Source organism: Meleagris gallopavo, chromosome 1 (genome assembly GCF_905368555.1).
Source record: "Meleagris gallopavo chromosome 1, MGAL_WU_HG_1.1, whole genome shotgun sequence".
In the NCBI taxonomy this organism is placed as follows: domain Eukaryota; kingdom Metazoa; phylum Chordata; class Aves; order Galliformes; family Phasianidae; genus Meleagris; species Meleagris gallopavo.
Genome location: NC_139404.1, coordinates 136,763,743 through 136,774,813, shown reverse-complemented (window position 1 = coordinate 136,774,813; position 11,071 = coordinate 136,763,743). Strand labels below are relative to the sequence as shown.

The window sequence follows — 11,071 nt, the reverse complement described above, 5'->3', positions numbered from 1 at the left end:
GCTAACACGTGGTCATATAGAAAAAAGCAACCACTTCAGGAAAGTGAAATGGTGCAGGAGAGCTGCTGTCCTGACATGATTTGGGGTTGTGCAGTTGCAATGAGCCTGGGGATGCCACCAGCGCGGGGGCTGCAGTGGGCGCCATTGCCTGTGGTGATGGGCAGAAGCTGCACAGGGGGATTTTTGACACCAGGCAAGCAGAGGCTGAGCTCTCCAGTCAGCCAAAATTCCAATCTCCTGAGTGCTGAGGCAGTATGTGGCTGTGCCCTTTGGGCACATCTTGGCTGTGTTCCTCCTTAATGCCAGCTCTTCTGTGTCCTGCCAAGTTTTGTGTTGCCCTCCCAAAGCTGCTTTTCTCATTAACAGTTCCAGTGCGTGGTCTCGACTCGGGCCTCTCATGGCTGTGCATGGGTATGCCTCTGCATGAGGGTTGCCAGTGTTGTATGAAGCTCTGCCTGCCCTGTTGCAGACAAGGAAACTTATTTTCCAAGTACTTATTGTTCCCTCTTTTCCATGTTACGTTTGTCTAGATTATATGGAGCATGCAGACAGCAAAGCAGATCTATTTTTGGTGACACCAGGTGAACATGAGACATGGGCCTGCCTGTACCGGCTGGGCCAGGCTGCCACCTGAGAGGTAGCTCTGGATGGGGCAGGCAATGGTGGGTCTGCAGCCAAGGCTGGGCTGTGTTTGCCTGTTTTGGCTTGGCCATGCCCTTCTCCATGTCACAGTGGAAAGCCCAACAGTATTCAGACTGAAAGCAGAGCGAGCGAGTGTCTTGAAAGTGGTGCTGGAGCGAGGCAGGGGTAGGGCTGCAGTCTGTTGCCCAGATAAGGTGCAGCCAAACCCATAAAGGGGTGAGCATGCACCCTGCCTGCTGGCAGCAATTGGATACCGCCTGTTACAGGGGCATGCCTGCTGCTGTGCCTTGCTGCTGTTCTATTTCCAGCTGCCTTGGACAAGCCCAATCATGCAGTGTGTACTTGGCAGAGTTGGTTGATACAGTGAGAAAAACATTGGTGTCACCTGGTCAAGTTGCACTGATTTTTTTACTACAGCTGTACTGGTGCAGCAGTGCTCCACTGCCTGAGGAGGAGGATGTATCCTTGCTGACCTTTCTCCAGACTCAGAAGCATGCTCCACTTCACGGTATTTTCAAGCAGCAGAAGCTTAGAAAACAGAAGTGCTATGTTTAGAACCCTAAGTTTCTAAACAGTAAGTGCATGGATCTGAAGCACATGACATACACAAACAAAATATGAAACTTTGCACGTGCACAGCATGATTTTTTTCCCCCTCCTCGTTTCTTGACCCATGCCCGCATTTTGACTCATACTGTTCTGGTGTACAATGCTGAGCAAACGGCTTGCGAGTCAGAAACGAGAGAGGAAATGCAACTTTTGGGAAGGACCCATCTGCTGAATTCCTCAAAATGAACTAGCTGCAAAAGAAGATTAGGCAATGCATCAGTCATTGAAGTCATGAATGCTTAGCTGTTGCTGCTGACACAATAGTTTTTACGGGTTTGTATAACTTCAATTCGAATGCTCTTAAGACATTTCAGCTGCTGCACTACAGGCATTGCAAACTGTAAAAATCCCCAGTGATGTAATGTTCAGTTGTCCCACAGCAGTGTCTGTCTGGCAAGATTTGGAAGAGGCAAAGTGATGACTCTCAGGTGTTTGTCACCACTGTGTGCAATCTGAAGGGACGGGCAAATGTGGAATAGATTTGGCTGATGCAGATGGCAGCGTTTGCAATTCTAGGGATTTAGTTTAGCTGAAAGAAATAGTGGCAGATTTCGCTCCAGTATGATCAGTGAGCTGATTTCAAGCACAGGGAAATTCTCCATTTGTGGATCTGTGTAATTACATACACAACTAATATAGGCCAGAAACCCTGCTGGCTGAGAACTTCATCTTCACTTGCACTTTACATTTTTGCAGAGGTAACACTTGTTGAAGTTGGTCAATGTTGGTTTCCTGGACATTGGTGAACGTGAATAATATTTAGCTTTAATTTGCTGCATCACCATTTATTGACTTAAATTCCCCTTTGTGACAACAGATGAAATACCACCACGTCAGCCTAAATGAGCAGCTCCTGAACTGCAGGTTTCCTCTCGGAAGGATTTAAGTGCCTCAAAGTGTATTACTGGTTGAAGAGATTGAATTTCAAGAAGGTTCTTTATAGCAGTGCCTCTTTTTTTTAATTGCCTTAGATACAAAGCAATTCAAAAGAGCCGTGCATACGCATTTTATAGGAAAACAACAACAACAGCAAAACCTGTTAAAAAATTGAAATAATCAACAAATAGAGGTGTACAAAAAACCCATTTATTTATGACACAGTGAGGATGGAATGTAATTACAAAAGCCAATAAGCACCCGAAGCAGGAGTGAACCAGTGACTTTGATATCAGCAATTATTTTTCATTTCAGTTTTTGGTGTTTGGGAATATATAACCAGAGTTTGCCAGGAGGAAGAGAATAATTTGCAACTGATTCTTCCCCCCCCTCTCCTGCAGCAATGACAGACAATTGGATTAAATTGCTTTCTTCTCTAAAAGGGAAGAGCTGGCTATTTGGGGCATTTCCCAAGCCTGGCATGCAATGACACAGTTCTTCATGGGAAGAGATGGTGCTAAATAAATGCCCTGCTTCCTTCCCCTTTGTTTTCACGAGCATGGGCTCCAGCTTTGGAGGTGATGTGGCATCGAGCAATAAGCTGACCTGGAAAGCCTCTCCTATATGCGACTGCTGCTGCAGCAGCACACAGTCACTATTTGTGGTGAGTGGCTGCTTTCAAAGGGGAAGAGCTGCAATTCAAAACCACTCAGTGCTGCTGTGAGTAGCATCACACAGGTGAATGCCCACAACACAGTGGACCTTTGTAAATCACAGCACCATGGAGTATCCCGAGTTGGAAGGGAACCACAAGGATCATATTGTCACGGTGGTGCGTTTGACATGGTGGAAGGAAGGGATGCCATTCAGAGGAACCTCAACAGACTTGAAAGGTGGGCCTGGGTGAACCTAATGAGGATCAACACAGCAAAGTGCAAGGTTTTGAACTTGAGCCAGAGGAATCCCATGCATTTATACAGACTGGAAGGAGCAGTCCTTGAGAGCACCCTGCAGAGAAGGACCTAGGGGTCCGGGTGGGTGAAAAATTTGGTGGATGAAAAATTCTGAGCTTTTGCAGCTCAGAAAGCAAATGGTATCCTGGGCTTCATCAGAAGAGGAGTGACCAGCAGGGACAGGGAGGTGATTGTCCCCTCTACTCTGCTCTTGTGAGGCCCCATCTGGAGTACTGTGTCCAGGTCTGGAGCCCCCAGTACAAGAAGGACAGAGAGCTGTTTGAGAGGGTCCAGAGGATAGACACGAAGATGACTGGGGACTGGAGCACCTCCCCTGCGAAGACAGGCTGAGGGAGCTGGGCTTGTTCAGTCTGGAGAAGAGAAAGCTGTGGGATGACCTTATTGCAGCCTTTCAGTACCTAAAGGGAGCCTACAAACAGGAGGGGAATCAACTCTTTGAAAGGGTAGATAACTGCAGGACAAGGGGAAATGGTTTTAAGTTGAGGGTGGGAAGATTTAGGTTGGATGTCAGGGGGAAGTTCTTTACAGAGAGAGTGGTGAGGTGCTGGAACAGGCTGCCCAGAGAGGTTGTGGATGCCCCGTCCCTGGAGGTGTTCAAGGCCAGATTGGATGGGGCTCTGGGCAGCCTGGTCTAGTATTAAATGGGGAGGTTGGTGGCCCTGCATGTGGCGGGGGGTTGGAGATTCATGATCCTTGAGGTCCCTTCCAACCCAGGCCATTCTGTGATTCTGTGATCACTGAGTCCAACTCCTGGCTCCATTGGGGAGCACCCAACATTCAAACGCTATGTCTGAGAGCAGTGTCTGGAGCACATCTAGAAAAAAATGGCCAGACTTGTAAAACAATATGCTAATCATTACTGTATAGTCTCCTAACCAACACAGGAAGGGATAGCATTTTGTGGTCATTCAATTGTGGGCTTCTCTATTTCTAGTGACAAAGTGCTAGGAAATAGTGAGACTTAAAAAAAACCCCACAAATATAATAAAAAGCTCTGACTATGTTGAGATGCCTGATCATAAAATAGTCATGCATTTTAATGCTGGATGTAAGCACCTTCCACTGTACAATGTCAAAATTTTGCAAGGCTTTAACGCTCAGTGTGATCACTATGTGTTAATGGTTTGAATTGTAGCTGTTAGTGTTTAGTGTCGTGACAAATACCATAATAGAAGAGATGTATATATTATCTTAAAGTAAACGCAGTGGGTATCTGACCACGGTAAGCTTTTATTTCTGAAGTTTTTTGTGCTTCAAAGGCGTGAGTATTTGCAACATCTGTTAGACTAGCAAAAACATATATATGTACTGTATAGCAGAAGAACACAGCACTAGGTCTGTGTATTAACTTGTGTTACACTTGTTTTGCTTTTATACACTTTTAAAAATTATCTTTCCGTTCAGCTTTTGAGGTAATAAGTTAAAAAAGCACCAACATGATTTATTCAAATGTCTAAACATCCTAGAAGGTTTCACTGTACAAGTACTAGATGGTAAGCAGGTTCCTTATACTATGAAAGGCTTCTATAAATTTTTCATACAGACTTGACATCTGCTGATATGGCTTCGGATGAGTCCTGCCTTGAGTGTATCTGCAGAGGGCTTGCTTTGGAAGGGCTGGTCAATCGTAGTGAGCCAGAAGCTGTACTTATTGGCAAAGTAATGACAGGTTCCACGTGCCCCATTGCACTCGATGAAAGGAGTAGCCCTGAAATCTTCCAGGCAGCTCCCAGGAGAGACCAGCGACTGCCCTCCACCTTCATCACCGGCTGCAGTGTGCTAAAGGAGACAAGGAAGGCAGTGTTCAGAGCACAATCTCAATGCCATCAACAAATTATGCGTGGGAAGACAGGAAAAGCACTAGAAATTCTCCTAATTCTTAAATCCAGAGTGACTGATCCTGCAGCTGTGTAAGACTTAAGGGTTTGGCTATGCTTTATAGTAAGGAACTATCTCAAGCGTTGATGTCATTTCTGACAAACATCTTTTCTAGAGTTAGGATTCTCCCTGTTGCAAATCTTATAAATGAGGAATCATGAAGGTGAGAAAGGGCCCTTTCAGCGTCACTTCAGCCAGTCCTCTGCTCAAAGCAGGCCCAGCTTCAAAGTTGCACTGGGTTGTTCCAGGGCACAGTCAAGTTGTTGAGATATCCGAGGATGGATTTTCCACCACTTCCATGGGCAACCCTGTTCTTCTGATTGTTGTCACTGAGAAGGTTGTTTTTCCATGTATCTAACTTGAATTTTCCTTATTATAAAGTCTTATTTATTCCACATTGCATATAAGGAACTCCATGGAAACAAAGACTTGGCTTCTGTACAAATAAGTAGGTTCCCTCTATCAGATGTTCATTAACTGCAAATTACACCAAGTTTATGCATCTGAAACCGCTCAGCTGCTACCTTTGACACAGACAGTAGTAACAAACTAATGTTACTTGTGTTCTGTCAAAGGAATCTCTGACAAAACAGGCATTCCTGGTCTGCCTGAGGGCTGTACAGCTGCAGAAGTGACAGGGTTTAATTTTCTCTTAAAAACTGAAGGAATTTGCAATACAAATGAAAGCAGATGGAAAATACACTTGCTAAATAGTTCAATAAATGTAGGAAGAAACCTGCTGGGTAAGTATGCTTGCCTGCTTACATTTCAGTAAGTACTGTATTATAAAAGTCCCTAACTTTTATAACATTACTGCCTTGGTTTACACTCAGAGGCCCACCATGTTCATATCCACAAGGAAGACAAGTGGCCTTGGAGTGGAGCGAAGGAGTCTGACCTGTGGGCAGGGTTGCATGTTGCTGAGATTTTAGATTTGTTTTTTTTTAACACAACCCGTGGGCTGTGTTACAAATCACAAGATGATGTACTAAGCTATAAAGCTTCAGAGTGAAGCTGTTCTAGCATCCCTCTAGATAAACAAAGTTGGTAAGTAGAAGGGCTGAACTAGTAATCTTGCCCCTGTACTCGGCACTGGTGAGGCCTCACCTCAAGTACTGTGTTCAGTTTTGGGCACCTCAGTACAGAAAGGACACTGAGATGCTCAGGTCCAAAAAAGGGCAACAAGGCTGCTGAAGGGCTTGGAGAATATGGCCTACGAGGAGAGACTGAAGGAACTGGGGCTGTTCAGTTTGGGGAAAAGGATGCTGAGGGGAGACCTTATTGCTCCCTTCCAATACCTGAAAGGTGCTTACAGCAAGAGCGGGGTTGGTCTCTTCTCACTGGTGACAGGTGACAGGATGAGGGGAAATGGCCTTAAGTTGCACCAGGGTAAATTTAGCTTGAATATCAGGAAACACTTCTTTACAGAAAGGGTGGTTAAGCACTGGAATAGGCTCCCCAGGGAGGTGGTTGAGTCACCATCCCTGGATGTGTTTAAAAACCGTTTGGATGTGGTGCTTAGGGACATGATTTAGCGGAGGGTTGTTAGAGTTAGGGTAGTATGGTTAGGTTGTGGTTGGACTCGATGATCTTTAAGGTGTTTTCCAACCTGAGCAATTCTATGATTCACAGCTTTGAGGCCTCTGCTGTTGGATCTACAAAGCAGCCAGAAAAAAATTACATGTGTTCTACAAGCACTGGGTTGGGAGCAGTCCTGCTTGGCAACCTGAGGACAAGGACTGTGACATTCCTATGCTCAGTGTACACCAACTCTGTGTCTCCAACAGCTTCCTTTTTACTGGCCAGAGCTTCTTGTCCCTCTGCAAGGGTTACACCTTTCTAGGAAGCACTACACCTGTGTACCCTTTCCACATGAAATCTTAACCAATCTCCAAGGCTGCCTGGGCAGGAGTCCTTGGTGACTCCTTCATGATTGCGCCTTACCCAAGGGAAGGAGGTGACAAATTTCAACCACGGAAGTAAAACAATATGTACCCTGAAATAACCAGAAGCATGTTTCCCTTCTCCTTCAACAGTTGCATGAGAAGTGAAAAAATGTGTATGTCAAATACTTCACTCGCTTGGCGTATTAGATGGGATACTGAAGATCTGACTCTTCTAAAACACTTCTCACTGTATGTTCTGTGGTGCTGGCAGACTCTGTCCTGGCAAAAGCTTCTTGCTAAGATGACAGCTTTGCCCTTAACAACGCTGAATGTTTACCTTTACAAACAATTAATCCTTGGCATTCCTGTGAAGGAACTATGAGATTGCTATCAAGGGCTTTTCAAAGAAGCAAGAGAAAGGTCAAATATAAGGCTTGTAAAAAACCCGATCTGCCTTTTTTCAAATCTTCTTTCTATAACTTAAATGAAAAATATCAAATTTCCTTTTTTTTCCCTTCTTTTCATAAAAAAGAAAAGCTGAAACTTTTGAAAAGCAAATAGTTTGTGGAAAAGATTAACTTGAGATATTCTGTGATGATTTCTGCCAAGCGAATCTTATTCTATTTTTCCAGCCTTAACAACATGGCTCCTTGAACTCCGGCACTGAGGGCGGTGCCCACAGCCCTGGGCATCCTGTTCCGTGCCCAACGCCCTGTGGTGCAGCCCCTTTCCCTGACCCCCAGCTGCCCCTCCCCTGACAGCTCCATGCCGTTCCCTCGGGCCCTGTCGCTGTCACACAGAGCAGAGCTCAGCGCTGCCCCTCCGCTCCCTGTGAGGAGCTGCAGCCGCCATCAGGCCTCCCCTCAGCTCCTCTGCTCTGCGCTGAGCACACCCAGGGGCCTCAGCTGCTTAGGGGGAATACATTGAAGATTAACTTTTAAAGCAACAGGAGACACTCTCTCTTTCCAGACTAAGTGTAACATTTTTGCAGCTAATCTAAATAGCAATGATTTTCAATATCCAAAAGAAGGGGATTTATCTTGTTTTTCTCCTCAGATCAGCTTCTTAATAGTGAGGTAGATCCCTGACTCTTTTTCTAGCTGTGAAAATGCTTTGTAGGCTTTGGTTGCACCTCAGCATGGTTTTACCTTCTAAGCCACAGCTGTCCCGGTGTTCTGCTCTCAAACACTTTGTACATAAAGACTCCAGATGCTATTCTGACAAAGGACTCCAAATTACTATTCTAGCCATTTTCTCTGCAATTCACAAGAATTTTGCTTCTCATTTTTGCTTCCTAGGAATGACTTTTGTTGTTCCCCAGGTCCTCAGGATGAAGCATCGTTTTCATGCTACTGAATCTAAGACAGAGCAGCCTTCCTAGTATCTAAGACTCATACTTCAAATCTAGTGCGATACAGAATGCGACACTGGAGAACAAATACCATAAGGAAGGAATATCCAATCCACAAACTGCGCCAGCCTTCGGGGCAGCGAGGAATGGAAGCTTCTTGGCTATGGACAGCAATTGCCACAGCTGGGGCCTCACACACAGAGCAGCGGCTGATATATGGCCTAATTTCTTCTTCTGCCACGGGCATCATTGGAAGAGGTGCTGTAGTTGAGAGCCAGTAGGATTTGTCATTTCGATTTGCATAATAACAAATATCCCCAGGGTTACAGTAGAGGAATGGCATTGTACTGAAACGAGCCAAGCAGGAGCCAGCCAGCCCTGTTAAAAAAAGAAAAAAAGGAAATTATGGCAATCATTCTTGCAGAATGCAAGTGTTCAGTTTCCTGCTCTTTCCTAAGTGAGTGTCAGTAAAACCTTGCAGTCCATAATGTGCCACTGGCTTTACAATTGCATGATCTCTCTCAGGGACAATCTATGGAGACATACAGTTTTTATCTTCTCTTTTTGATGCTTCCTAAGCTTGCATACTGAAATCCAAGCCTTCTCTAAGTTCCATTTCTTTTTCTTCTTTTCAGTCACTGGCATGGAGTTGAGGCTGCTGCTGGCAACACCTGCACGTACCTAGGTCCTGGTTGTGTGCTTTCTCTTGTCCCTCGAAGTACAGTAGGCTGTAGCCACTCCAGAGTTTGTTCATGCCAATTGGGCACATTGGCTCTTGGTCAGACTGGCTGTGCTTCACCAGCAGGTAGCCGATGCTAACGCTGCGACCAGGCATGCCTGGTAGCCCAGGGCTACCGGGGCGACCTGGCTGGCCTTAGATGAAAGAGAGAAGAATAATACAATTCAGTTTGTGTTCTCACAAATAGTCACTGATATTCCAGCTAAACTGCTCATGAGCAAAGATTAATTGCAAGATAACTCTTCTTATGGTAAGTTATTGTTTAAAAAGCTGTAGCTCTAGGATTAGAACAGTTGATTTTGAAGCAGATTGGTGCTGTAACAGGCTCCTTGGTTCCTAACATGGTGTATTTCACTATCAGAGCCAGGGAAAGTTACAGATAAAGTTCTGACGGATTTTAGCAGGATTTGTGCAATACAGATGAGGACCTGTTTCCTTTACAACATTTTCTTAGCTTAAGATTAACCAATAGCTTTTCTATTGCTCGCATTTGCTTCATATGGCTACGATTATGCTCTGCGAATACCTTTTTCTCTTTGTACTTGGCTTATTAAGATGGCAATCTTGCTGCTCTTTGTCTGGATAAAGATAATTTTTTTTTTCACAAATACAATCCCTTAAACATAATCTATCCAAATATCACCTACTCAAACATTGTTTAATTGCTAACAAAACACTGTGCTGAAATAAATCAGTATGTACACTCAGATCAAAAACTTACTCTCATGAGTTGACTGCCATCTACACCTATCAAAACTTATTTAGAAAACAGTGCATCCTCTTTTACAAGTTAGTGGTGCCCTGTGAAGAATGTGCAAAGACATGAGCTTTCTCCAGCCTCCCTCCTCCCATCCAGTGAAATAATTACAGAACAATTTAAGGCAGTGAAATGGGAAAGAGGGAAGAAATGCTGCGTGAATCTCTTACCTTCGAATCCCACTGGACCTTGAAACCCCATTGCTCCTTGTTCACCTCTGGATCCAGGAGGAGCTGGAATGCCACCCCTGCCCTGGAGTCCTGGTTCTCCAGGTAAGCCTCTGAAACCTTGCACCAACAACAGTGATGAGCACAATGACTTACTCCGTTAACATGCACTCTATTTGCATGTGTTCAGTCCTGTCTGCCAGTTTTTCCAGTTTACACCGAGAGCAAGATCTTACTGCTCAAACAAAGAGCACTGAATTCATTGGAAAAGATTGCTAGGATCAAGACTACATGACACCCACCACCTTAATCTTTCACTCTTGTTACCACCAGATGTTTCTAATGAGACAAGTAGCAAGAGGTGCGCTGTGTTTGCTCTATGTGTCACTACATTTCCTGCATTAAAAGCACGCCCACAAGGATGAGTTTTTCAGTAACTTTTGCTCTTGATTTAATTGACTGTATCCATATTTGATGTTGCTTTGGCTGTGCAAATGTCGTCAACAGTTCTCTCCTGTTCTGCTTAAGTTCTGAATGTTAGGAGGCAGAGGAAAGCCAGGCCTCTAGCTTCGAAAAGCCTGAGTTTGACTCTCCTTTCTGAATCATATGATTTTGAGTTGAAGAGAGCCAAAGCAGTGCACTGGTTGCCTCACTATTCACAGCAACTGAGCTGTTGCTCTAAGTGTGCAGTTCCTACCTGGTTCTCCTGGTGGACCTTGAGGTCCTATATCACCTGGACTTCCCTGAGGTCCTGCACTTCCACGGGGACCTGGTGAACCTTGCTCAGCAACCAGCCTTGGAGGAAGAGGTGGCAACCCAGGAGAGCCTGGAGGACCCTGAAAGCCTGTGATAAGAAACAAGATGAAGCAGTTTGATTAAAAATAAAAAAGCTTACTTGCCTTCATATGCTTTCATTCACAGACATGCTGGTGTTACTTGGCTGCATATGCAAGAGAGGGACTGTTCTGAAGTGTCTGCAATACACTTCCTCCAGTATAAGATTTATGGTTTTTATATTAGGAGAACATATATGAGGATGGGAATTGTTTTTTATTGGACAACATAAAGATAAGCTGAAGGAAATGAATGGTGCTCCCCTCAGTAACAACATATGAAGCTGGGAAGTTTCCACCCCAAAAGCCAACAGCTCTCTGAGGTGGAGCATCATCTTTTTATGGGCTTCTGGAAACAC

At 44.7% G+C, this 11,071-nt stretch overlaps 1 protein-coding gene across 2 annotated transcripts in view; it reads right to left on the bottom strand.

The window, feature by feature from the left end:
- Nucleotides 1-2,315: 2,315 nt before the first annotated feature.
- COL4A2 (collagen type IV alpha 2 chain) overlaps nt 2,316-11,071 on the bottom strand; it is a 142,897-nt gene continuing 134,141 nt past the window's right edge. For both annotated transcript variants that reach the window (XM_085215485.1, XM_085215491.1), the window contains exons 44-48: nt 10,577-10,723; nt 9,883-9,999; nt 8,898-9,089; nt 8,308-8,594; nt 2,316-4,880 (exon numbers count right to left, since the gene is read on the bottom strand). In XM_085215485.1, coding sequence (XP_085071611.1) covers nt 4,626-4,880; nt 8,308-8,594; nt 8,898-9,089; nt 9,883-9,999; nt 10,577-10,723 — 998 coding nt within the window. In that variant the 3' untranslated portion in view covers nt 2,316-4,625. The remainder of the gene's footprint in view (nt 4,881-8,307; nt 8,595-8,897; nt 9,090-9,882; nt 10,000-10,576; nt 10,724-11,071) is intronic.